At 44.9% G+C, this 27392-nt stretch overlaps 1 protein-coding gene and 1 long non-coding RNA gene across 3 annotated transcripts; one reads left to right on the top strand and one right to left on the bottom strand.

Annotated features, from left to right (window-relative positions):
• Positions 1-1283: 1283 nt before the first annotated feature.
• On the bottom strand, positions 1284-10846 carry LOC137840100 (uncharacterized). Its single transcript, XR_011086541.1, has 2 exons — positions 10710-10846; positions 1284-1558 (listed from the first exon to the last, which is right to left on the bottom strand). It is a non-coding gene; the product is annotated as an uncharacterized lncRNA (long non-coding RNA).
• sh3rf2 (SH3 domain containing ring finger 2) lies at positions 10746-26812 on the top strand. 2 transcript variants are annotated; one of them, XM_049746918.1, is made up of 11 exons: positions 10746-10863; positions 11826-12206; positions 15270-15557; positions 16366-16461; positions 17272-17667; positions 22114-22223; positions 24469-24639; positions 24838-25115; positions 25239-25546; positions 25889-26193; positions 26280-26812. In XM_049746918.1, exons 2-11 carry the CDS (start codon positions 11868-11870, stop codon positions 26458-26460), a joined length of 2472 nt encoding a protein of 823 aa, XP_049602875.1. In that variant the 5' UTR covers positions 10746-10863; positions 11826-11867; the 3' UTR covers positions 26461-26812. The 2 variants fall into 2 exon arrangements, with proteins under 2 accessions (XP_049602875.1, XP_068506072.1); XM_068649971.1 differs by lacking the exon at positions 10746-10863 and adding an exon at positions 11303-11453.
• Positions 26813-27392: the final 580 nt, after the last annotated feature.

Here is a 27392-nt window from a genome sequence, read left to right as displayed (position 1 = left end):
CGTCACATCACCCGGAGTGCTGCAGCTGCGCAAGACGCCAGGAAATTGCTTGCGTCCCATGTGAGCATGTGAGTGGGACACAGCAAGCCGGAAGGGGTCATTAATGGAGTTCGTCTATCCCATGATGGGAAAGGATTGCAGAAAAGTACTCATTTGTAATTTACAGTAGCTTCTTTGATAGACTGCAAAGAGACGCATGTAGTTAAAAAAATATTTAATGGTTAATATTTAAACCATTGGGTAACAAATAACCCAATTTGGGTCAAAAAAGGAATGACCCTTTTGACCCAAATTTGGGTTATTTTTTACTGTTTTTTATGTATACACACACACACACACACACACACACACACACACACACACACACACACACGCGCGCGCACGCGCACACACACACACACACACAAAATGCTAACCCACTAATTGTGTAGCCATTTCTCGATAGTTTTAACTCATCAGTATGGGTAGTTTTAAAAATCTTGACTGACGTCCTGGGTCAAATTCTCAACCCAGCATTGACTTGGTCCCTCTTGGACTCAGCGCTGGGTTAGCTGTTTCACCTAATTTGGGTTACTTTTAAACCGGCAGTTTTGAAAGTGTGAATGTCTTGAACATTCTGGGCCCGAACTAAAGGTTGCCATTAAAAGTTCCTGCAAACGTAGGTAGGGGAGCAACATAACCCAGAAGTAGGAAAGGAGGTTGTTTCATTTATTTATCAAATGTAAAATATTTATAGGACTCAATCTACTGGCAGAGGACGACTAGGCAGGGCAAACTGTGGGTGGAAGAATAGCAAAGTTGCTTTATGGGTAGCTGTTTTAAAACAAAAAAAAAGCATGTGGTGGAGAGGCTGCCTGCTGCTCTGCATACATTTTGGTTCTGAATTACATTTGCCGAGCTTTGAGGGAGTTGAAACTGAGTAGGTCAGCACACCGGGAGCCACTAATGCAGGGGTGTTCAAACTTTTTGCAAGGAGGGCCAGATTTGATAAAGTGAAGGGGCCCGGGGGCCAATATTTTCTTCAGACATTTTTTAACTACAGAAATTTCATGCAAATACTTACTGTTATGAAACAAATTTCATTGTCCCAATTGTCTTTATTTTTTTAAATGACAAATGTTGGATTTTGTCCACAATTTAGGGAGTGCGCTATCCGCGCCTCACGGCAAAAGCCATTAACCAATCACCTGTTATCCAATTTACTCACTGCGTGCTCGTTTGATTTCTTCAGATTTAGGGAAATGCTAAGACACTGAAGCAGAAATTAGACTTACACAGGTTGGTTGAGTTCAATCACAGTTCTTGTTCAGAAAGCTCTGTTTTCAGGAAAGTACAATACAGCGCTGGGCCTTTCAAGAGCGGAAAGTCTCCATTCAGAAAATGCAACGTTCAAGGTTCTTTGCTCAGCTTATATTCAGTTGTACATGCCGGTGTGGGCCGAGTTTGATGGGTGATGAGTCTTTGGGGTGGGACAAGTTCGAGGTCACCTAAACCATTGATACCACCGGGTCCCTCTGTTGGCACACCACGTCCCTCTGTGGAGCCGCTTCAAGTCCTTCTGTGGGGCCGCCAATGAGTGAGAAAAATAAATATAGATAAAATTCATACCCAGACATTTGTAAAAGATGGAGAGTGGAAAGGCAATTGGCCTAGACGACATTCCAGTGACAGCATGGAACTATCAAGGAGAGATGGCAGGGGAGATTCTTAAAAAGCAAGAAGATTCCTGGAAAGGTGCTGACTCCTATTCTTTATTTCAGGCCACGGCGATGCGCAGAACTGTAGTAGCTACAGAGGTGTTATGTTGATTAAGCAAAGCATTAAGTTATGGGAATGTTAGAAGCGAGGCTTGGAAATCTCTACTGGCCAAAATAATGGAGAGTGTGGCAGAGATGAAGATGTTGCAGGACATGCAGATGGTTGGTGTGACAGGACGGAAAGATATGGAAACGATTGCATAAATTATCCACCTGTTCCTAATTCGTTTCTGGTCTGTATATTATTGTTCCAATTTTTTGCATTTAATACTCTCCCACCTATTTGATCCTATCTTGTAAAGGTCTACAATTTATTATAAGCTATTTTAAAGCTCTCCACACTTGTTACCAGGCTTTGGCTCCATTTCACGATGTTGTCTCCCATTCACTTCATTTCTGCCGAGCTGCTTCTTCTCCTCCGTCTAGCATGTTGAAGACTTAAAAACCATCAAATCTGAAAACACTTAAAATCACACAATTTTTCCCCCTCCCTCTTTTGACACATTCTAAAAAATGTGTCACAAAATAACCAAATATAAGCCACTCAGGCAGATGTGAACAACTTTAAAAACACAAATTCTGCCTTTCATTCATATCTGAAGACTCATATAACATTGAACACACTGTATGAAATAATTTAATTTACAAGAGTTTAAAAATATTTTTGCCTCATGAACATTTTAAACAGGAGTTATAAGTAATGCAAAGTTGTCTGTTATTATTAAAACTTAAAACAAGTGAATTTTGCTCTTGTCATTTACAATATTTTTCAGAAAGTAATAGTTTGTGTCACGTCTACAGGTTCATAACTTCAACAGTATTCACATGGCTACTTCGTAATATTTAATATTAAGTCATTTTTACTTTTGATTTACTTTTGACTCACAGCCCCACGTGATGAATCGCTGTTGTGATGCCAGTTCAGCTTGGAGCTGCTTCACTTTATCAGCGCGGTCACTCCCTGTTAGCTTGTCGTATGTGTTAGCATGTTTAGTCTGATGGTCTCTATTTAGATTGAAATCCCTAAAAAAGGCAACAGTCTTTTTACGAATTAGACAAACACAATTGCCTTGATTTTCAGTGAAGAAGTATTGTAATTGCAGTCGCCATGGCAGCAATGAGCGGAGAGGGCTGGTGCTGACACCTTTTGGTATTAGGAGGCATTACAGTTTCAAGTTTCATGTTTTTTTGAAATTTGACCGGGGGCCGGATTTGGCCCGCGGGCCGAACTTTGGACATGCTGCACTAATGCATCGTTATGGAGTCGTCGACTGACACTGGGAGTGGGACACCTCGGCCGCATAAAAGGAGTCTGTCTGTATGTTTAGACACGAGAAACCTGCAGATGTTCCAGTTGAGCCAGTTTAGCAAGAGCGCTGTGTTTTCCCTCAAAAGGCAACTCCTTGACGCATCCCTTTACAAAGTTCATCACAGGGCTTTGATGCACCTTATTTGGTGTTAATCCGCACCAAACTGCTGTGTGAGGATTATACGTTTTGACTGACGTCGCATTCAAATTAAACTCCCGAAAAAGACATCCCCTCTGACGCACATCTATCCATACGAAAGACAGATGATCAAAGACAAAAGGGTGGATAGGAAGTTGAGGGGGGGGGTGAGCAATGCAGCGACAGATCACATTCAGTGATTTAGCAGCGCTCTCTGAACATGGCGCTATTTTAAATAAAACATGAAAGCAGCAGAAGAAGGCACTCCTTCCTCCGGATGCTGTGACTTGTGACAAAACATGATATTGTGAGAGACAGCACACCCAGCTCGAAGCGACCCCTGGGAGGACTCTACCCTCCCCTTCAAGTGGACTCTAAGTGGAAGAAGCGGCAGTCGACCACAATTTGCTCGGAGATACAGATCTATTTGTTGTATGCGACAACTATGTTTCCCGTACAAAATAATGGAAATCTAATCAAGGGTCCGAGTGTCATACAAGTGTGAAAATGAAAAACCCATCCATCCATCTTCTTCCGCTTATCCGGGGTCGGGTCGCGAGGGCAGCAGCTTTAGGAGGGACTCCCAGACTTCCCTCTCCCCAGCCACTTCATCCAGCTCATCCCGGGGGATCCCAAGGCGTTCCCAGGCCAGCTGAGAGACATAGTCTCTCCAGTGCGTCCTGGGTCGTCCCCGGGGTCTCCTACCGGTGGGACATGCCCGGAACACCTCCCCAGGGAGGCGTCCAGGAGGCATCCTGATAAGATGCCCGAGCCACCTCATCTGGCTCCTCTCAACGTGGAGGAGGAGCGACTCTACTCCGAGTCTCTCCCGGATGACCGAGCTTCTCACCCTATCTCTAAGGGAGAGCCCGGACATCCTGCGGAGAAAACTCATTTCGGCCGCTTGTATCCGGGATCTCGTTCTTTCGGTCACGACCCATAGCTCGTGACCATAGGTGAGGATAGGAGCGTAAATCGACCGGTAAATTGAGAGCTTTGCCTTTTGGCTCAGCTCTCTCTTTACCACAACGGACCGGTACAGGGTCCGCATTACTGCCGACGCTGCACCGATCCGCCTGTCGATCTCGCGCTCCATCCTCCCCTCACTCGTGAACAAGACTCCAGGATACTTGAACTCCTCCACTTGGGGCAGGATCTCATCCCCGATCCGGAGAGGGCATTCCACCCTTTTCCGATCGAGGACCATGGACTCGGATTTGGAGGTGCTGACCCTCATCCCGACCGCTTCACACTCGGCTGCGAACCGTTTCAGCGAGAGCTGGAGATCACGGCCTGAAGAAGCCAACAGCACCACGTCATCTGCAAAAAGCAGAGACGCGATGCTGAGGTCCCCAAACCGGACCCCCTCAACGCCTCGGCTGCGCCTACAAATTCTGTCCATAAAAATTATGAACAGAATCGGTGACAAAGGGCAGCCTTGGCGGAGTCCAACCCTCACTGGGAACGAATCCGACTTACTGCCGGAAATGCGGACCAGACTCTGGCAGCGGTGATACAGGGACCGAACCGCCCTTATCAGTTGGCTCGGCACCCCGTACTCCCGAAGCATCCTCCACAGAACCTCCCGAGGGACACGGTCGAACGCCTTCTCCAAGTCCACAAAACACATGTGGACTGGTTGGGCGAACTCCCATGCACCCTCGAGGATCCTGCCGAGGGTGTAGAGCTGGTCCACTGTTCCACGGCCAGGACGAAAGCCACACTATTCCTCCTGAATCCGAGGTTCGACCTCCCGACGGACCCTCCTCTCCAGCACCCCTGAATAGACCTTACCAGGGAGGCTGAGGAGTGTGATTCCCCTGTAATTGGAACACACCCTCCGGTCCCCCTTCTTAAAGAGGGGAACCACCACCCCAGTCTGCCAATCCAGAGGCACTGTCCCCGATGTCCATGCAACGTTGTAGAGGTGTGTCAGCCATGACAGCCCCACAACATCCAGAGCCTTTAAGAACACCGGGCGGATCTCATCCACCCCCGGGGCCTTGCCACCGAGGAGTTTTTTAACTACCTCAGTGACTTCGACCCCAGAGATTGGAGAATCCGCCTCAGAGTCTCCAGGCCCTGCTTCCTCAATGGAAGGCGTGTAGGTGGAATTGAGGAGGTCTTCGAAGTATTCTCCCCACCGACTCACGACGTCCCGAGTCGAGGTCAGCAGCACGCCATCCCCACTGTAAACAGTGTTGACGTTGCACTGCTTCCCCCTCCTGAGATGCCGGATGGTGGACCAGAACTTCCTCGAAGCTGTCCGAAAGTCATTCTCCATGGCCTCACCAAACTCCTCCCACGCCCGGGTTTTTGCCTCAGCAACCGCCGAAGCCGCGTTCCGCTTGGCCATCCGGTACCTGTCAGCTGCCTCCGGAGTCCCGCAGGACAAAACGGCCCGATTGGACTCCTTCTTCAGCTTGACGGCATCCCTTACCGCCGGTGTCCACCAGCGGGTTCGGGGATTGCCGCCACGACAGGCACCAACGACCTTACGGCCACAGCTCCGGTCGGCCGCCTCAACAATGGAGGCGCGGAACATGGTCCACTCAGACTCAATGTCCCCCGCCTCCCCCGGGACGTGGGAAAAGCTCTGCCGGAGGTGGGAGTTGAAACTCTTCCTGACAGGAGATTCTGCCAGACGTTCCCAACAGACCCTCACAGAGCGTTTGGGTCTGCCAGGTCGGACCGGCATCTTCCCCCACCATCGGAGCCAACCCACCACAAGGTGGTGATCAGTTGACAGCTCCACCCCTCTCTTCACCCGAGTGTCCAAAACATGCGGCCGCAAATCCGATGACACGACTACAAAGTCGATCATCGAACTGCGGCCTAGGGTGTCCTGGTGCCAAGTGCACACATGGACACCCTTATGCTTGAACATGGTGTTCATTATTGAAAATCCATGTCGAGCACAGAAGTCCAACAATAGAACACCGCTCAGGTTCAGATCGGGGGGGCCGTTCCTCCCAATCACCCAATGAAATGTCACGGTCGGGTGGAGCATGGAGCGGGACGACCAAGTGCAGCTTGGACCAGGGTTTATTGGTGAACTCAAAAAAGGCAAACTAACAGACTCGGCAACTGACATGACCTAACAAAACCTAACAACAAGACTGACCGAAAAAGACGTGAAACAAAATGACAGGGTGACATTACCAATGACAGCAACTGGAACCAAAAAGACATCATGACGTTAACACTTAACATAAATCCAACACCGAACGACCACAACCAATGATCCGACCGGGAGTGAGGGGCAGACAGGACTTATATACACGACAGGTAACGAGAGGCAAGTGGGAATAATCACACTGATCATGGGCACACAGGAGGGGAGGGGCGAGCACACAGACAGAAACCAAGACAACAGACACATAGTGGAGCAGTTGGGTACGAGACGTGACAGAACCCCCCCCCCACAAGGGACGGCTCCCGACGTCCCCCAAAAAAAACTAGGGGAACCGGACCGCACTCGGGTGCGACTTGGGGAACCGAACCGCACTCGGGCGGCGACTTGGGGGACAGAACCGCACTCGGGCGGCGACTTGGGGGACAGAACCACACTCGGGCGGCGACTTGGGGGACAGAACCGCACTCGGGCGGCGACTTGGGGGACAGAACCGCACTCGGGCGGCGACTCGGGGGACAGGACCGCACTCGGGCGGCGACTCGGGAGACAGAACCGCACTCGGGCGGCGACTCGGGGGACAGAACCGCACTCGGGCGGCGACTCGGGGAACCGAACCGCACTCGAGCGGCAACTTGGGGAACCGAACCGCACTCGGGCGGCAACTTGGGGAACCGAACCGCACTCAGGCGGCGAACTGGGGGACCAAACCGCGCTCGGGCGGCGAACTGGGGGACCGAACCGCACTCTGGCGGGTACTTGGGGAACCTGAACCGCACTCTGGCGGGTACTCTAACATGAACCGCACTCTGGCGGCAACCCTAACATGAACCGCTCTCGGGCGGCAACCCTAACATGAACCGCTCTCGGGCGGCAACCCTAACCTGAACCGCACTCGGGTGGCAACCCTAACCTGAACCACATTCAGGCGGCAACCCTAACCTGAACCGCACTCGGGCGGCAACCCCAACATGAACCGCAATCTGCGGCAACACAAACATGAACCACACTCGGGCGGCAACCCAAACATAAGGTGCACTCAGATGGCGACTCTGGAAGTCCGTACGGCAATTGGCGGCGACTCTGGAAGTCTGTACCGCGATCGGCGGCAACTCTGAAAATCCGTACCGCGATCGGCGGCATTTCAGAAGGCGTGGTTGTGCGTAGCGGCAGGAGCCATCATGCGCCACAGCAGTGGGAGTGGAGCCAGGTGCAGCTGGCTCAAAGTCGGGCGACAACCGCGGGTCCGGCGTTGCTGGCAAGAAGTCCGACGACGGCCGTGGGTCCAGTGACGCCGGGGTGAGGCCCGATGGTGGCCGCGAGTATGATGGCGTCCGCGGGTCTGGAGTTGCTGGAGCGAAGTCTGGTGGCGGCCGCGGGTTCGGAGTCGCGGGAGCAAGTCCGAGCGCGGCCGTGGGTCTGGCGTCGTGGGAGCGAAGTCCGATGCCGGCCGCGGAGCCCATGGCGCCGGAACAAGTTCGGACGACGATCGGGCTTCGCAGCGGGAGCTGGTGGTGGAGGGGGGTCCAAGCGCTGGTCGTTGTAGTGGTCGGATCATTCTGTCACGGTCGGGTGGAGCATGGAGCAGGATGACCAAGTGCAGCTTGGACCAGGGTTTATTGGTGAACTCAAAAAAGGCAAACTAACAGACTCGGCAACTGACATGACCTAACAAAACCTAACAACAAGACTGACCGAAAAAGACGTGAAACAAAATGACAGGGTGACATTACCAATGACAGCAACTGGAACCAAAAAGACATCATGACGTTAACACTTAACATAAATCCAACACCGAACGACCACAACCAATGATCCGACCGGGAGTGAGGGGCAGACAGGACTTATATACACGACAGGTAACGAGAGGCAGGTGGGAATAATCACACTGATCATGGGCACACAGGAGGGGAGGGGCGAGCACACAGACAGAAACCAAGACAACAGACACATAGTGGAGCAGTTGGGGACGAGACGTGACATGAAAAACCCTATAGATTGAATTCAGAGATCTGTTTCTAAATGTTTGAAGCTTTGCTAAATTGTTTGAATCAGAGATGCAAGTGCTTTTTTTTCTAAAGAAAAGGATGATCAAGATAATCAGGTATTAACTGTTTTATTTAGATTGCTGAATGCTGGTAGCTACAAACGGGTTTAGCTCTTCATTTGACCGCGTCTGTGCCGCATTATGTAAGTGTCGTCGTTGTTTGCTGATGTAAAGGAGCAGCACAAAGAGCGCCAACACCAAATGGCCAATTAGTAGTGCATTTTTTGATGCCCAATGACAGAAAGCTATGAAAACACCAAACATTTAAATAACGTGATTCTTCATTGGATGGGCAGATGATTCTGCTGGGTGGGCACGGCTTATCTCTGGGTGGGCAACCCCATAGCCACATCCCCATGTGGTTGCTTTAGAGCACCTCGCTGTGGCGAGGAAAAGCCTCACAATGACCTGCCAGCAGAGGCCCAAACATGTTTTTTGTGTAGGCATAAAATAGATGCTAGACAAGGCCTGTTTTCCCACGACTCAACTGTACTTTTCTTTACTCTGCTTGGTAGACCCTGACAGACACGTACACACATAGGAATGCCAGAGCCATCACTCAGTGAAGTTTTGACAACAAGGAACATTATCCATAAACCGACATCCAGATCTGTTTAGGCATCCTTTCACTCGGTGCCATTAAACTCAGAGAGCCTGGAGAGGAAGCGCCTGTGTCAACACTGATATGAACATGTAAATAAGTCATGTGTGTGTCTCTCTCTCTCTCTCTCTCTCTCGCTCTCGCTCTCGCTCTCGCTCTCTCTCTCTCTCTCTCTCTCGCGTACATTTTTAGAATTCCCTGGTTTCTGCTGACATAGAGAAACGCATGAAAATTTCATGTCATTTTAAAATAAAGATTTTTTAAATCTAAGCAATGATATTAATGCAAGAGCAGAAAACAAAGAAGCAATTATTTTCAATCATTTTTCAACATTAGCGATCTAATTGAGAATTCGCCAAATTTCAGGTGTGGAGCAGAGTTATAATAGTTTGGGATTTGTCATGGCTAATGTTTACTTTGTTTGACTTGAACGTTTTAAAATTCAGTTAGTTTTAGTTATTTTTTAGGGCAGACTGATTTGATAAGAGTTTTTTTCAAAATGCTGAATTTTAATTTAAAACAGTAACAAAACACTTAAAAGAAAGAAAGAAACAAACAAAGAAAGAAATCATGCTAATAACGAAACTAGCATTAATGTTTGAACGCAAATGGTGTAGCAAACCATGTATACAGACAAAAGAGCAATCCACATGGGCATGTTTTTTTTTTTTTTTATCCTCCAGCAAAAATGACTAAAGTAGTCACTTTTTGAGCAGTTGTAAAAGTATTCTTTGTGTGTATCTGTATGTCTATTATATTGCACTCTGGTGCCCATGGTGCACAAACGAGCGGGTGCTGTACAACAAATTCGTAAAATCATGTCACACAAACTGTTAAATTCTATACATTGAAATTAATTGTTATTACTGTATATTTGATAACATAAAATACCAAAGAGCGCTACTGATTAAAAACATGTTGCAACAAGTTTTGTTGGCCTCTTAAACAACTCACATTCACGTTCATAAAGCATGGACAATTGAAGGCCTTTACTTTCAAAAATCATCTTCAATTCACCTACACTGGATACTTTAGGAATGAAGGACAAAGAAAATGGAGAAAGCCTTTAAGGCGATATAGCAAATTTAAAACTCTGAACTTCAGAACTGTGAGGCAGATGTGATAACCAAACACTAGTCCACCGTGTTCCTGTTCCTGTTTCACGAGTGCGGAATTTAACGTTCATCTTCAGTCTCTCAATCTACAATTAAAAATACGTGGCAAATTGCACAGGCATTTGTATTTTATTTTAGAAGAAAGCAACTCTTTTATTGCGCTTACATTTGAGAATCGGTGTACAGACGTGGAAAGGACAGAAAGACTTGAGGTTACGCTGCGTGGTCAATAAACGCACCAGCAGAGGGAGACCATGACATATGACAAGTCTGTAAACCAGCGCTATCTCTTTACATTCATCGACATACTGCTAGAATACATTAACCTAGAGTAAATTCACGTCCTCAAATTGTAGATAAATATAAACCAAAGCAACTTCGTATTAAATTCATGATACGACTAGAACCTCGCAGCGCAAAAACCCGGAAATTGGATTACATTCTGTTACATAAGTAAGTAAATCTTAAATAATTAAAATGTTATATCATCTAGTCTTTTTTGCCTAATTACCCTTTTTAGTCAGCGACTATGTTAGCCCGTTAAGGGTTAAATCTCGACATTTGATACTGTCCCTGGTGTGGGTGCGCAATTCTTAGGAGCTTGTTACCTGTTGCTTGTAAATGTTTGTTTCCACGCTACTCAGGTACGCTGTGATCGCCATTAGCCGCGACGACTACGTGTCGTGCTGATCAGGAGGTGGCGGCGGTGGAAAATAACTTCTCTTTTTAGTTGGGAGAATTTGGCAGCCTGTGGACGAGCATGTAAGTTATAAATGTTCCCAGTCTGTGTTGTTCAAACAAATGTACAGTCACTTTCACTATGACAGGTGAGCTGATATGTTGTGTGCCCATGTGGAGCTTGGAACAGGATTGGAAAAAAAATAACAACAAAAACATTGATTACTTCAAAGTACGACGTAAGGCTAATGACAAGGATTTTATTAACTGGTTCTCTACCGGATGGCAGCAACACACCTTTTCATTGTCTTTAAGAAGGTGGGAAGTTTGTCAACAATGTTATTCTGTTTTGCACGTCAGTTTTGCAGTAAATTTCAATTGGGTATTGCAATATAAGTTGCAATTCTGGTACCAAGATTAGCTGCATATTTTTTTAATTTTACAGCTCATCACTAATGATCATTTTAATAATCGATTAATTAATGTGCCAATGATTTTTTTCAATTAATTTATGAATCCAAGGCATGGTAGTCAGCTGGTTAGCCTCTCAATCCAGAGGTGCAGAGTTTCATTCATGCTCTGGCCTTCCTGTGTGGAGTTTGCATGTTCTCCCGTGCCTGCATGGGTTTTCTTCGGGCACTCCAGTTTCCTCCCACATTCCAAAAACACGCATGGTAGGTGAATTGAGCGCTCTAAATTGTCCTGAGGTGTGATAGTGAGTGTGAATGCTTGTTTGTCTATGTGTGCCCTGTAATTGGCTGGCAACCAGTTCAGGGTGCCTACTGCCCAGAGACCTCTGGGATAGGCTCCAGCACGCCCGCGACCCTAGTGGGGGATAAGCGATTCAAAAAATGGATGCATGGATGGATAATGAATCCGATTTAAATCCCTACCAGAGCCCTTAGGCACTGTGATGTCATTCTCAGTCAATATTATGTGGCAGTATGGCCTCCCACTGAGATGGATAAAAATAGGTAGATGTTGCTGCTTAATTCATATTCTATAAACTCAATATTAATCAGAATATCTCTCTTCCTGTCTTTTAGTATGGTGGATTAAGTGATCAAGAAGCTCCAGTCCCCACATAAATGGAGGGGCTCTCCATAATGGCCTTGCTGGAGTGCCCTCTGTGTTCCCAGCCGCTGGATGCATCAGCCAAGGTGCTGCCCTGCCAGCATACTTTCTGCAAGGCTTGCTTGCAGAAGCAGGAGGCCACACACTCGCAGCTGTTCTGTCCAGAGTGCAGAGCACCTGTCAGGGCCCTGACAGTGGAGGAGCTGCCCGCCAACAACCTGCTGGTGCGGCTCCTGGAGGGTTTACAGGGGTCAGCGGGGCCAAACCGGAACCCGCACTACGCTGTGCCCTTTGCCAGGAGCAGTGGGACGGGCAGGGAGGGTCATTACAGAGAGCACCAAGGGCACAAAGAGGTCAGTGTGCATTTCTCTGTACCAATGCTGGATTGGAGAAAACTGGTAAATTTGTGTAATCACATGGAATATAAAATACGGCATTTTGGATGTACCTAAACTTAGCATCTGATTCCATAAATGTGTTACAGACAATGATGATTAAAGAGGAGGTCTACCCCAGAATTTTCTTAGCAATAACATATTGTTTGTGCCTCTGCTAGTCTAAACACGGCATTCTGATTAACATTACGTATGTGGAATATAAGCTAAGCATCAAAATCCTCCCGTTTGTATCCAACCCAGGGGCGGCCATTTTGCCAGTTGCTGTCAACCGAAAATGACATCACAGGTGCTCAGGTCAGAACCAATCACAGCTCCGCTTCAGAAAACTAGTAAGCCGTGATTGGTTGTTACCTGAGACGTGAGCAACTGTGATGTCATTTTCAGTCGACAGCAACTGGCAAAATGACCGTCCCCTGAGATGGATTAAAAAATGTGGATTTGGTCTGTTTAATTCATATACCACAAATGAAACATTAATCAGAGCACTAACTTTCCACTAGTTGGTCTGCACAGAACTTATTTTTACAAAGAAAATGTTTGCTCTGACTTCAAGTCTTTCAGTTTTTATAAGGTACAGGTCCTCAAATGTTGTCATGTGGGAGTCAGGTTTTACTGTTGTTGCCAAGTTGGGACAGGCTTACAGGTAGTATTGAGCACAAACGATTTGTTGTGTCATCTATCTACACTTTCACACTAACCAAGTCAGTTGGGACAGACTCCAGTAAGCCTGCAACCCAAATAAGGGTAAGCAGTATAGAAAATTGTTTTTTTAAATGGCTATTCCCATAGAGCTCTTTAATGAAAGTGATACAACAATAGTTTGTCTTCTTTTTAGGATACTAAAGATGGAACCGAGGAATAGTAACAGTTTTGCCAGTGGTATGTGGAAAGTAAATATTTGTAAGAAAAACATTTTCAGGGGATGGATTAAAAAAAAAACAAAAAAAAACCACATAAAAAAAAGATACGTAACGGAAGTAACTGAGCGTGTGATCTATTTTTATGCCGCTCCACAAATTAGTTAGTAACTATTGGTAATTGTTAGTAAACTTGAAAAATCTCTGATAGGTAAGATAAACCCAAAAAGATGAGGTTTCTTATCTTGCTGATAGTCAAATTATCAGACCTGCTCAGTGCCAAGAGCCAGATTTCTTATTTTCCAGCAGTCTTGAATGCAGCATGAGTCATTTGACTTATTATTTGTGGCACACCTCCTTATGTTCAACAAAGTTCTTTATCTGTGTTGTCTGCTGCAATACTTGGAATCATTCTATCCAACCAAAATTGTAATCTCTCAGTACACACAATAGTATGTTTCAACGTCATGCTCATTTGTCAAATGCCCGTTGAATGGAATTTTCTATATGGTGCCAAATTGTAAATGAATGCTGCTTCAATGTCAAAGTCTGATCTTCCTCATCACTAAGTGGGTTCATTCACGCAAAAGCCTGAAGAGATGAGTAAGATTACCAAACACGTAACAACCTAAAAGCCATCTGAACTATCAAATTATTTCCCCAGGCAAACTGCAATTCAAGGGCTTCTTAGGGCTCGAGGTTTCTTTAAACCGGTTTCTACAATGACAACTTTGAACTTCTGACTGCCACTGGCTGACTTGGAAAAAAGTTATATCTTGCTCTTGTTAAATTAGCTCATTTTAGGAACTGTATAACCGAGTGGTTGGTATCTTCACCAGGGTGACACTGACACCCCAGGCTACAACCTTTAATTTTAATAATTATTTTCCCATGAACGTTCTTAAAATGCACGTTCACATTCGCGAGTAGTGCGACTTTAGTCAGAGACATAAGGAAGGAAATAAATGAGGCTACTTTCAAATCTTGCTAACAGTTTAAAAACCCCTAATTCCCCCTTTAATGTCAAACTATTAAAACTAATTTTTATTTGTGAGAGAAAGCAAATGTAAACCAGGTTTCTCGCCTTTAAAATTCTCAATTATAAGACGGCTTAAAGGAAATGAAACATGATTCATTGAAAAAATGAAACAATAACAAATCTTCTTGAAAAAAAAATGCCGGCGTTTGATCATGTCCTCTTCACCAAAATTATGGTTTATATTTTCATTCATCTTCACTTCACACACGTAGCAAGAAGCTTTTGCACTCAATAGATACTCATTTGATGTTGCTAAACTGAGATCTTTTGAGGTACTTTTTTGTTTTGTTAAATACTAAATTGTATAACTGTAGTCTGTTTTATAGAGAATGTATGAAAACAAATTTTAATCTGATATGCACGGACCTGAACTCCATCATTAGGTTAACAAAGCTCTCCCTGTAGTCTGTATCAATTTATGTCTACTGAAGATGTGGGAAACTCAGAGCAGCCATCACAGTTTTACATCATTTGCACAATTCAGTGTTCACAAGTTGGCTGGTAAATCCTTAACTTCGGTTCAGTGAGAGTTCAAAAAGCTGGGCCGAGTTCATGCGGGAGGGAGTTTGTGATCATCGTGCTATTTAGACACCCAAGACAAGCTGTAGTTCAGAGCAGTCTTATATAACCTATTCTACGTATCCTCTCAATCAGACCAGGCTTCACAAAATGTTATTTTAGCGTGGTTGATCTTAAAATAACATCAACCTGGCCACGAGAAGCCCACTGTGCCTGAGAAGATGCAAGCAGATGTCTTTGTATCTTTCTTCAGCTGAGTTACTATTAAGTTGTCTTCAAATGGCCCATCTGGAGAATAATGCATCCACAGTGCTGTTTTAATTCACTGGTACATTCTTCTTTTGCAAATAATGTTTCTGATATTTGCTCGTCCCATTAATCTTAATGTAACCAGAAAATTATCTCATGAAGTGAGCTGTGATAATTATAGTTCATACGGTGAGTAAACACAACTATGAATTTAGATTGTAAACAGTATGATGATAGCTGCTGCAGGCTTTTGGCCCCGCCTAATGAGTTATTCGCTTAACACTCTTAATTGAGAAGTGTATTTATGTTTGAATTTGTGCATATGACTTGAAACTTGCTTTTTCTGTTTCCCAGGCTTCTTCAAGAACTTCAATGCACAGCCAACAAGGAGATTCAGAAGGGGAGCTGGTCCTCACCCCTGTCAACGGCATCACGGCAAAACACAGAGCGACACCGGGTGATGACTGGCTCCATAGACACGTTAGCGACAACAGCGGCACATCCGGAACGCTGCACGCCGCCAGCCAGATGCTGCAAACGTTCCCCCACCAGCAGTCGCTGGCTCTCTGCCGAACGCTGTGTGACTTTAGTCCCAAAGAGATGAGCGTGGAGAGCAGCGATTCTTGTCTCAGCTTCCGGAAGGTATGTCTCTCCCAATCCTACTTGAACAGGTACAGAAGATCCTTTACGGATCTTACATAGTGGAAAAGAAAATAGTTGTGACCACAGTCCAAATACTGTATAGTTGAACGTTAACGATAACGATCCAGTCTGAATTCCTTTTAAATCAAAATCACGTTTTCTCATGGGAGACAATGAAATGAAATTCTTCTGTGCCCTGCAATTGGTTAGCAACGATCTCGCGCTCAGCTGGGATCAGCTTTAGCTCACTCACAAACATTGTACAGATGTTATCACGGGAGTTGAACGTTGTTCTAGCAACTCAAGATTTTGAAAAGAGTATCTGAAATAATTGTGATGCTCATGACTTGACTCAAGTACAGCAATGTCTTTTTTCTGAAGTGTGCTCACGGGCTCATTGTGATCTCTCACCAGGTGTTTGGTGTCTCTAAGAACTTGCTAGGCACAGGAAGTTCCTTGTGGTGCTAATTTATAATATTCATGGTCATTCTTTTTCTTTTTACTATTTTGCAGCATTGCTGCCCTGAAGGATTTTTGAGTTATATAAGGGCCTTGTTACTGTTTGCTTTCCATTAAAGCACAGTTGAGGCTTCCCTTTCTTTTTTTTTTTTTTTCTTTCTTTCTTAATGGAGTAAGCCTGGCCACAAAAAGGCCCTGTCCTTCACATAGAAAAGGGAGTTGATGCCTCATGGTTGACCAGGCTATTTAGTGTGAGCATGAAAAACTGACAAGCTGTCATTTTACCACGTCACCTCTTTGTCACTTTTTCCTCCCTTTAAGTTTGCTCACATGTGCTTGAGCTCTGCAGGGAGACATTCTCACTGTCATCAGACGGGTGGATGAAAACTGGATTGAAGCCAGGCTGGGCGACAGGGTAGGAATTTGCCCTCTCCAGTTTACCGAGGTGAATGTTCTCCTCAACCGCCTGTAAATTCTTTTCTCTTTGCGTTTTTCCCCTAAGTGTCATTCTATGTCTGTGAAGTGCTGAGGGTAGGGAAGTCATCTTTGAAGCAGTGCTGGGTGTGCAGATGCTCATTCGTCAGGTTCTCGGCGCTTGCTTAGCTCACTGACTGTCACTTGTTTCCCTTTGAGCTTCCTAACTGCCATTATAAACCTGCTCCTCGCTGGGACATGTTGCTGGTTCATGCGCTGGGTTCAACGTAGTGGCGTCTGAGTTCCCTTGCTTCCCTCTTTTTTTTTTTTTTTTCAACCATATCTCTCCTCACTTATTTTCCCAAGCACTTCCCCTCCCCTTGTCGGTCCTTACTCCTCTGTATCGTTCTCCTCAAGCTCCGATTCAGCAGCCTTCCAATTTTTTCATACTCCTCTCCGCTCTCCTCGTGCTGTGCAGCCGGGCGTAAAGACACAGTAATGCTTTCTCTGCTCGGATGGCATAACAGCACATCACTGTGGTGAGCGAAAGCATTAACCCAGCCTTGGCTGCCTGTGTCGCTCTGTATTTCACCTTGCCTCCTCCCACTCGGCTCTCAGCGCCAGTCGATCCTTCCGGGCTTACTGGCTACTGCTTTATCTTCTCGCCTGCCTGTCCAACAAGTTGGAGTGGGCGAGTGGAATGATGAGCAACCGTATTTAGACAGCAGCTTCACTGCTCAGCACTCAGCCTGTCAGGTGCTAGTGACAGATAGACTTTGAAAGCTTTCCTAGTTTCAAGGAGGTGACATCACTTTCCCCTTTCTGCTTCCATCTTTCCCAGCTAAACTCAGTGGCAACCAAACTGCTGGAGGCAAAGAGTCAGCGAAGGAGTGACTCAGCAGAGTTTCAGCATTGGACGATCGGACGCAGGAGCAAAGACAAGGCCCCAGAGGCATCCAGCAGGACGGCAAACCAGAGAGTCACGCAAGTTCCCGCAAAGACTCCTCTTACCGGCGCTTTGGTCCCTTCCAATCCACACAAACAGCCCAAACCCGGCAGCAGCAACTTTTCCCGCGCGGCCTCCGAGGAAGAGAACAACATTGGCGGCTTCAACCTCCAGCGACAGTCACATCGCTCCTCCGTGCGACCCACCGCCCGTGGACACGCGCATCCCTCCAGAGTTAACTCTCAGCGAGTTCGACGCCACTCTGACGGCCCACGCGGGCTCCTCTCACTGGTGAGTAATTGATTTGATTTGAAGACTTGTGGCTGACATAAGAGGTGACGGTTCTGTGAGCTGAGAGATGTTTTCATCAGCAAGGATAATGTTGTTCTCAGGGGTTCTGGGCGGGGTCCATTGTCGTAAGACCCAAGGAATGAAAGTTGGCCCGGTGCTAGACTTTGCATGATCAAATGTCTCCTATTAAGATGAAACACATGTGAAAAGGGCTGGGAATGTAAACTGCTGGGTTAAAAGATTGAGGGTCGAAGGTGAGCAGAGTGGAACTTTTGAGAATTTTGTCATCAAGAGTCCTGGGACCTGAGCCAAAGTTTCCTCTCAGAAGTGAATGTGACAGCGCGAGTCGTTTCCCTCTTCCAACAAAAACACAGCCAACAATACCATACTATAACTTTGCCACTCTTTATCTTTACTGTTTGACGATGTACCAAACTTTAAAAAATACATACAGTCCTTTAATCTTACTGTGACTGATTGCATAAAAGTTGAATTAACACATCAAAACCACTCAATTGGAATCCAAAATTGAAGAGAGCGGGGAGACTTAATGGAACAAGTTTATGTGACATCAACTCAAATGTTAACATTTTCAAAGTGTATTATGGTTGGAAGGAAAACCTACCTGTTTAAAAAAGGGCTTCAAAAAGCCCTTTTTCAAACTGTTTATTTCTCTGTTTGCAGTGGTGTAGAAGTGCTCTTCTTCACACTGACAGCTGTTTCTGCTATTTGCATTTGCACCATTTAGACCCATCAGAAGGGCAAAGTATTAGAAATGCCAACTCCCACACTTCATTTCGGTACTCATTGCTCTCTTCATTTTAGATGCTGCTGCATTTGCATCGTGTATAGTGACTGCATAATTTTATTTCAAAGGGCTATTATAAATATTGATAGTCAAAACAGGTTGCTTTGGCAGAATGATGGATGGCTGATAGCTTTTGGATGCTGGATGGTGCTGTGTTCTCTTCAACTCAGCATAAAATCTTAAAAGGACACGTGTGAATGTCGCATATGTGCTGACCATCCATTCCATTTTTTGGAGCGAGTCGGGTGCGACTTAATGAGGAAACTGCACAGAGTCACAGTAAGGTTATGCAGTCCCAACATGAAAGGTTGGTTTTCAGCATTTAACTTTCCGCCAAGTGACCTGCTTCCTGAGATTATAATGATTTCCTTTGATTCAGTGGAAGTTTCACAGCTCTGCCCTGCAATTAAACATGTCAGCTCGTAACTCCCCCCCCCCCCCCCCCACACACACACACACACCTCAAGTAAGTCTGAAGGTGAGATAAAAAATACAAGCGATAATGACAATATTAAAAAAAAATAAGGAATCAGCCTGGGAAGACAAAAACACAATTTTTGAGCTGTGTGAAGGCAAGTAAGTAGGAAGATGAGGAAAAATATGAGATACTGTAGATTCAGCGTGTAGGAGGTTCCTCAGTCCCTCAGTGCGTCTGCTTATCTCTCTCATGCTGATGATGATGAGTCACTGGTGAAATTTGTTATATAACAAACCCCCGACTCCCCCCCACCATGCTTTAAAACTCCTTCCTCTTCACTAAGCAGGTAACATCCACTCACACATCAGTTGGCTAGCAATAGCAGACAAGCCCTGCTTTCTTTAAGGAAGTCTGTCCTAAAACTTTCTTGAATCAGGTTTCATCCACTTGAAGATGAAGCGAATTTCCTGTCGTGTAAATTTGTAGTAGATATGAATTAATGTGACCTAGAATCTGCATGTATTAAATTGAAAAAAAAAAAAAAACTTTTTGGGAAAGTCGAAGTATAAAAAAAAAAAAAAAAAAAAAAAAACACTACCAACAACTGTAGTTGCACAGGTGTGCACACCCTTTTGTAACTGCAAATGTGGCTATGTTCAGAATTAACCAATCACATTCAAACTCATGTAGCACTCATGTTAAATGGGATTTGGCACCTGCCCATATTTTGTCTCTTTGTTTAACCCCAACTAATATTCAGATGTTATGGTAGGAGTTTCCTGAATGTTATTGTAGTCACCTCTTACAGCAAGTCTAAGATTTCACAGCTCAATCTCATTGTTCAAAGATATTCGTCAGACCCAGGATAGAAAATATTTTCCAAGGTATTAATCATACCATAGAATTCAGTGACGACAGTCATAATCAAGTAAAGACAATATGGCACAACAGTGACATTCCCAAGAACTGGACTTTCCTCAAAGATTGATGAAAAGATTGTGGGTAAAAAAAAAAAAAAAAATGGTAAGGCAACCTGCCAAGAGGCAGTCAGTTACAATGAAAGAGCTTGAACTGGGGTCAACTGGGGTCTCAGTTAAAATGGATGGAATTATAAACAGTTACAAAAAGTCCTTGAGGCTACAAAAGGAAATTAAAAGCCAACTCAATCATCTGAATCTTTTGGGTGGGTTTTCAAACTAACATTGGCCATCTAGTATACAAATGAATCATTATCAGATATATTTTTGGATGTGTTTTCTTTTGTATTCTCAAAATGGCTTTAACTTAATTGTTTTACTATAATTCTTACTTTTCTTATTATTTTAGTAGTGGGAAACCTATAGCCCCTGGCCCAAATACAACCTGTAAAAACATGTGAGCCAGCCCACCATGCAATTTTAACATCTTTTTTTTTTTTTTTTTTTTTTTTTTTTTTAAAGCCCTAAAGCCTTTAACAAACCCAAATTCTTACATGTTTGCACATTGCATCATATTTTTAAAACATTTAGAAGAATTTCCACAGGCTTCCAATGGCGTTCTATCTGTGATTTATCAGTCCACTATTTGTCCATTAGAGTTCCTCTCCCCCTGTAAATACTCTGTAGCCATTGCTTGGTCATTGCACATGGCAATTGCGTGACTGCTGCCTGAGTGAGACAGCCTCCTTGTAGCTGATAAAACAGACCGAGAAAAGAAGACGGACACATAGAAGTGACTTAAATAATTGAATACACGAAGAATGCAGTGCCGTGCTTTTCCCTTGCTGAATGACTTGCACAGAGTTAATGGCGTTCAGAAAGGATTAATTACCCTCAGTTCGTCTGAGTTTGTTCACATTTAACCATCCGCCTTCCCAGGAACGATGTCAGGGCTTAGATTTACACCAGAATCTCTGAGAGCTAGAATGGCTTCAGGATATACTCAATGCACTTTGTCCCCTCTTTTACATGTGTGCCTCACAGTTCTGCTTTTCACAAGTGACTTGCAGGTAGTAGCAATGAGTCCATGTAAATTATAGCTTGCTTTATGTTTCGTGCTAGCATTGAATGCCAGTGTATGTGCAATGCAGCCTAATTGCCACAGAGCCTCGGGATCCAGGCACCTTCCAATAAAGACTACCTCTTGCTTCACCGGCCACGATTAATTATTTAAGCACTAGTTGTGCTTTAAATAGCATCAAGCTTGCATTGAGGCCGTGACACAGAATATCATTTCTGTGTTTTGTAAAGAGCAAATTAAAATAATCAAAGGACTGGTTGTATATTTCCTGGCCACAACATTCACTTGTGCAGTGTGTCAAACTCATTTTTATCGCGGGCCGCATTGTAGTCATGGTTTCCTTTGGAGGGCCATTATGACTGTCAGCGTCTTCTACATACAGTATAGGCTACACAACAAACTGATGAATAATTAGTTTTGGAATAAGAGTGAGTAAAAACTGTTCAAATATTTTAAAAATACAAAAAATTGGAGAAAAGACCATTTGTAATTTTAGTATTGACACATGAAGTTGATGCACAATGTGTCTTTGCAGGCCATATAAAATGATGTGGCGGGCCGTATCTGGCCCCCGGGTCTTGTGTTTGACACCTATGAGTTCCATTATAAGAGATGTATTAGAAATTCAGTGTTTCAAAGATGTTCACTTTGTAACTGACACCGTCACATGGTGGAATAAATATCAAATAATGGTGTGCTCTAGCATTAAGACTAAAGTACTGCTACTAGCATAAAAGCATGGCAAAGATGCCACTCTGTGTCCATAAACGATTTGTGATGATGATGAGAGTAAATCATGCTGCAGTCTTTTTAGTTTCCCAATCTAATCAAACACCTTCGGGTGATTTTGGACTGACGCAGTTCGCTGCCCTTACCATTGCTATTCTTAGACTGAGTCAAGCGGCACTGTATCTTTATCCAACATATGTCATTTGGAAAAAAAACTAATATCAAGGATGAACTTATTCCTTGGATGACGAGTTTATAGCTATAGAAATTTTGATCACTCTTACATTAAATGTCATTAAATTGGGCGGGTGTATGTAATGTGGCCTGTGAGTGTATGTTCTGGTATGTCGAGTCGTGTCCTTATGTGAACTGTTGGAATTCCCCAACACCACCCTGTGACTACTTTGGACTGAGTGTGTGCTATGGTTTAAAAGTTCAAATGTCCTCCTTAAAATTCAAGTTGATGATTGTTTTGCCTTCATTTTGTTTACAGAGTGAGAAGATGGCCAACGAAGCTCCGCCCAACATCTCGATGGCTCTGTCAAATCCACAGATTTCCTCAGACAGCAAAAACTCCAACACACAGCAGCTCTCCATCAGTGTGTGAGTCCCTCAATAAAAACTTTTGCTGCGGTATCCCTAGAGTCAGCACAGGGGTCAGCTGCAGCTTTAAATTGTTATATCACCATTCACCACTAGATGACTGTCTTGGTTTTTATATTAAGTCATATACTACTCCATACAACAATATGAGTTGGCCTAATATTTTTTGGGGCGTATTTGTAATGGTATGTAGAACAAAGATAGTACCCAAATAAGATTTAAAAATTAGAGTTGCTTTTTGTTAAAAAATAAATGTACAAAATGAGTTCTTGCACTGTATGTTGGGTTGTTGTTCAGTCGTTTTGTGCTGACCTTGAATGGTACTTTTAAAGCAAGACAGCATTGCACATTATGCATGCAACGAAAAATATATGATCAAAATTGAAATATATTAAGAGCTTGCATTTTGCATGGATTTTGCCCGTATTTATTTTTGTCATACATTTTGGTTAGGAAGTGCGTAGTCCTATGTGGTACTGATGGTTACTGTTATAAAGCATTTACCGTATTTGCCAGTGTATTGGTCGACCTTTTTCGATCCAAAATCGACCGAAAAAAATCGACCTCGACTTATACACCGAGTCATAAAATTTAACTTCGTATTCATCGCTTCAAATGTGATGGTAACCAAGGCTGTTTCTCATGCATCTCATTGTGCGTGGCACTTAGAAAATTTGAACCGGGCGCCGTGCGCGAGTGCGCGGCCCACTGGAAGTCGAATGAGGCTCCGCGATCTCCTCCGCGGTGCTTATAAACAGCCGATCCGCTCGGTGGGGGCTATTTTCGGCCACTTGGCGCGTGCGCACGGCCTCCCGGATATGCCGGGCGGGTGCGCGAGCTCGCCGGCCGCTGGAAGTCGAATGAGGCTCCGCGATCTCCTCCGCGGTGCTTATAAACAGCCGATCCGCTCGGCGGGGGCTATTTTCAGCCACTTGGCGCGTGCGCACGGCCTCCCGGATGTGCCGGGCGGGTGCGCGAGCTCGCCGGCCGCTGGAAGTCGAATGAGGCTCCGCGATCTCCTCCGCGGTGCTTATAAACAGCCGATCCGCTCGGCGGGGGCTATTTTCGGCCACTTGGCGCGTGCGCACGGCCCCCCGGATGTGTCGGGCGGATGCGCGAGCTCGCCGGCCGCTGAAGTCGAATGAGGCTCCGCGATCTCCTCCGCGGTGCTTATAAACAGCCGATCCGCTCGGGGGGGGCTATTTTCGGCCACTTGGCGCGTGCGCACGGCCTCCCGGATGTGCCGGGCGGGTGCGCGAGCTTGCCGGCCGCTGGAAGTCGAATGAGGCTCCGCGATCTCCTCCACGGTGCTTATAAAGTGCCGATCCGCTCGGCTTGGAGCTATTTCCGGCCTCCCGTTGGTGCCGGGCGGCGTGCGCGAGCTCGCCGGCCGCTGGAAGTCGAATGAGGTTCCGCGATCTCCTCCGCGGTGCTTATAAACAGCCGCATGCGCACGGCCTCCCGGAATTTGAACACATTTCGTCAATAAATTTCGCATATTGAATTTTGAAGTTTAATATAATGCAACAATTGAGTAATTGTACTAAGTTCATTTTGTTTTTCCTTATTTAATCACTTCACAGGTTTCTTTTATATCAAACAAATGGTTTTAGGTTATTCACCTGACATGTTTCGGCGGTTTCTTCCGCCACTCTGATGAAGGCGGAAGAAACCGCCGAAACATGTCAGGTGAATAACCTAAAACCATTTGTTTGATATAAAAGAAACCTGTGAAGCAACAATTGAGCTCGACTTATACAAAGGATATATCATAAAATCGTAAATTTCCATCGAATTTTAGGGGGTCGACTTATACACCGAGTTGACCTGTACACCGGCAAATACGGTAATTTTGCCCATCCCTGAGCTAGACTGTTAGATTGCTTTGACCTTTATTTTTGCCAATGCTGCTTTGTGACTATTTGCATCCTTTCACACTTACCATTTGAAACCAGTTAAGACCGTGAAGTTACACAAAGAAAGATTGTTTAGGAAATGCCACGCTCCTGCAAGGCGCATGGCAAAAGACAGAATAAGTGCAGGAAAAATTTTGACACCTTTCGGCACCTATGCTGCGTGATGATCTTTTTGAAAATTTGCAACACTTGTTTTTCCCCAAAACATTGGTAGAATTGGGGGATTCGACTTGAACTGTTCCATTACCCTAACCATTTAATGACATTTAGACCCATATGCCTGCTGTTCCTCATGGTGTGATAATAACATGGGCGACTTCACCCTTCAGGTGTGCTGTGCTGTACTCCTACAAGCCGCAGCGCCCAGAGGAGCTGGAGCTGAGGAAAGGCGAGATGGTGGGAGTGTACGGCAAGTTCAGAGAAGGCTGGCTGCGTGGGTTGTCTCTTCGAACGGGCAAAGTGGGCATCCTGCCCAGCAACTACGTCACGCCTGTGCTCAGGTGAAAGGCCGCGATCCCTGACGGCAGAATGCGTCAGCCGAAGGACGCTTGTATGCCGACGCACTGCATTTGTGTGGGCAGGAATATGTTAATCATTAAAAATGTAGAATGCAAAATGTATCATACGTGTAGTGGAAAAAGGATTGTCCAGAATGCAAGTGTGAATGGCTAACTTTAGCCTGCTGTGTCTCGCTGTAGAACGTCAGCCAGACTCCTGGAGACCAAAGCGGCGAGCTCTTCTTCGTCACAATACAACGCAGCAGCGGCAAAGAAGCACACATCTGCCAGGAATCCTGCTGTGGTCCTTGCCCCTGATAGGGTAAATAATGATGGAGCGCTGTACTCAGCAGGACAGGTCCCACATGTGCCAAATGGAGCGCAGCACGCAATGTCATCCACAGACGGCGGAAAATCATCCTTCTACAGTAGCTCACCAGGTTGGGAGACAGTTAGGCGATTATTTAACCCACACAGAGGTGAATGCCGTCAGTCCGTCTCCTAATTTCAGAACTGTTGTGCATTGTCCCCTAATGTATCCTTTTTTTTCCCTTTATTTATTTATTTATTTATTTATTTATTTATTTTTTACATTTTTCCAGTATCCAACCCTTTCAACCATTCACCCAATTTGAACGTCCCCTCCAATTCGGAGCACTTTGCTCAAGTTCAGGCATCCGGCTACTCGCCAGCCCTCCAGAGAAAGAAAAACGGTGGAATCCTTGCCAACGCTGGAAGACTAGCCAGCTGGATGAATGTGCCGACAGCGCTCTCTACTGCCCCACTGTTGAAAGACAGAGACTTCAGCTCTTTGAATGAGGCGGGAGGTTATCAGCATGAGCGCCATCCGTCCAGTGGCCCTCAATCAATTCTTGTCAGACCTGATTCGCATAAGAGCACTGCAGACAAGGTAAAATTAAGTTACACTGTAGTCACTCCTCCAGTCGCTTCCATTTGGTGATTTTCCGCTGATCGATCAGATTTTCCTGTGTTTATTTGCATTTAAGCAAATATTTTGATCAATATAAAAAAGTGCACAGCTGTCATCTCCGCTGTGTTAGAACTCTAAAATTACCCGAAACTGCAGTTTTGATAGGATGACTTGCTCTCATAAAAATGTATGTGAGCAGCGACCCAGAGAAAAAAAACTCAAGATAATAATTAACGCATTCCAGTTTAAAGTCATTTTCTTCTTTGGTTCATGTCCCATTGTCAAATTATTTTTTTTTGTCTATGTCCTGGTTGTTTCTAGCCTGCCAAGTCGGTGCGCTTCCTCACAGATGAAGACCACCCACCTCCACGGCTTCGGACCTCCTCCTGGTCTTCAGGAAGCCAGGTTCCATCCAGCTTTACCCCAGCACCTCCCCCGCTCGAAGTATGGGCACCATCACTCACCTTGGGAAGAGATGGACCCGGTATCATCCTCAAAGACGGAAAAGCTTCAGCTCTCAGGAAATGCATGGAAACTGGCTTTTTGGATCCAAACTCAAACCAGCTTAAACCAATGTCGCCACAGCCGTCGCTATCGGCTGTGTCGGCTCAGTTTAGCCCCACCAGGTACTTTGACAATCAGAACAACCATTAACAAGAGAGTCGTTTTATGACTTGTCTACATAAATGTACACTGTTTTTTCCTCCCTCAGACACAGAGTGAATTCAACACATCTAGCCCAGACAGAGTCTGAGCTCAGTCTGCTCCAAGGAGAACTGGTCCTGGTCCACAGACCTCGACCTGATGGCCGTGTCCTGGTTACTCAGGAGACCAGCGGCCAAACGGGGCTATTTCACAGTAGTGTTCTTCATGCTCTAGAGAGACTCAGCTGACTTTGTTGAATTAATATATTTTGAATACCGTTGGTCAAGATCCAGCGATTGAAGTTGCCAAAAAGAGATTTCCATGAGGGAGTTTATTTTTGCTTCGGGTTCATATATAAATGTGTGGAGAAATATTTTGTTTCTTCAGTGTAAAGAGCATGTACTGTACTGTATGTCTCACGTGTACTGACAATTTGCACACAAACCCACCAAACGGCTGTCTCCCTGTTTCTGCCCATGTTACATACAATACATAGGTGAGTGCCTTTGTCAAAACCTACAAAGTCAAGACAATCAATTTAACCACGTGAAGTGAATTAACTCTATTTTTCTCTGCAAATAAATTACCTACGACAGCTAATTGGATGTCTTGCTGGAGTTATTTGATTTATATGGGGCAAAGTAACTCAAACAAAAAATAATGATAAATGTGTCTACTCCAAAATTCACGTGAGAGCCATACAATTAATCAAGATGGCAATAAACAAGGCTATTTTCCCAAGTTCAAAATACATAAAGGAATATAGGTTCTACAAAATAACAACAGTTTAATGTTAAATATTGCACATTTATTCACAGATAACACATTTTATGTAGCTATTTAAATAAACGTGACTGCATGACGGATTTAGTTTTGACCGTTGCCGTGGTGATAGTCGAAGACGTACGAAGGTTTGTCATCCTTTGAGCTATTCACGTATGAAACTAAGATGATTGAAACTGATGAAAATGTTTTTTTTTTTTTTTTAGCATTGATGCTTAAAGTCCAGACATTTAACACTGTGAGTGATGAAGCAGGTGAGGGTTCGTTTTTGTATTTGGAAACTTATTTCTGTACGACGGAAAGCACACCGTGTACATTTTGAGACCAAATTTAGTTGAGGTTGCAGACGCCTTTTTGCGTTTAATTTCATTAATAAATGTCCACGTCACCTTATGAT

The sequence above is a fragment of the Syngnathus scovelli genome, chromosome 1 (genome assembly GCF_024217435.2).
Source record: "Syngnathus scovelli strain Florida chromosome 1, RoL_Ssco_1.2, whole genome shotgun sequence".
Taxonomy (NCBI): Eukaryota; Metazoa; Chordata; class Actinopteri; order Syngnathiformes; family Syngnathidae; genus Syngnathus; species Syngnathus scovelli.
This window is presented reverse-complemented; position numbering and strand designations above follow the sequence as displayed.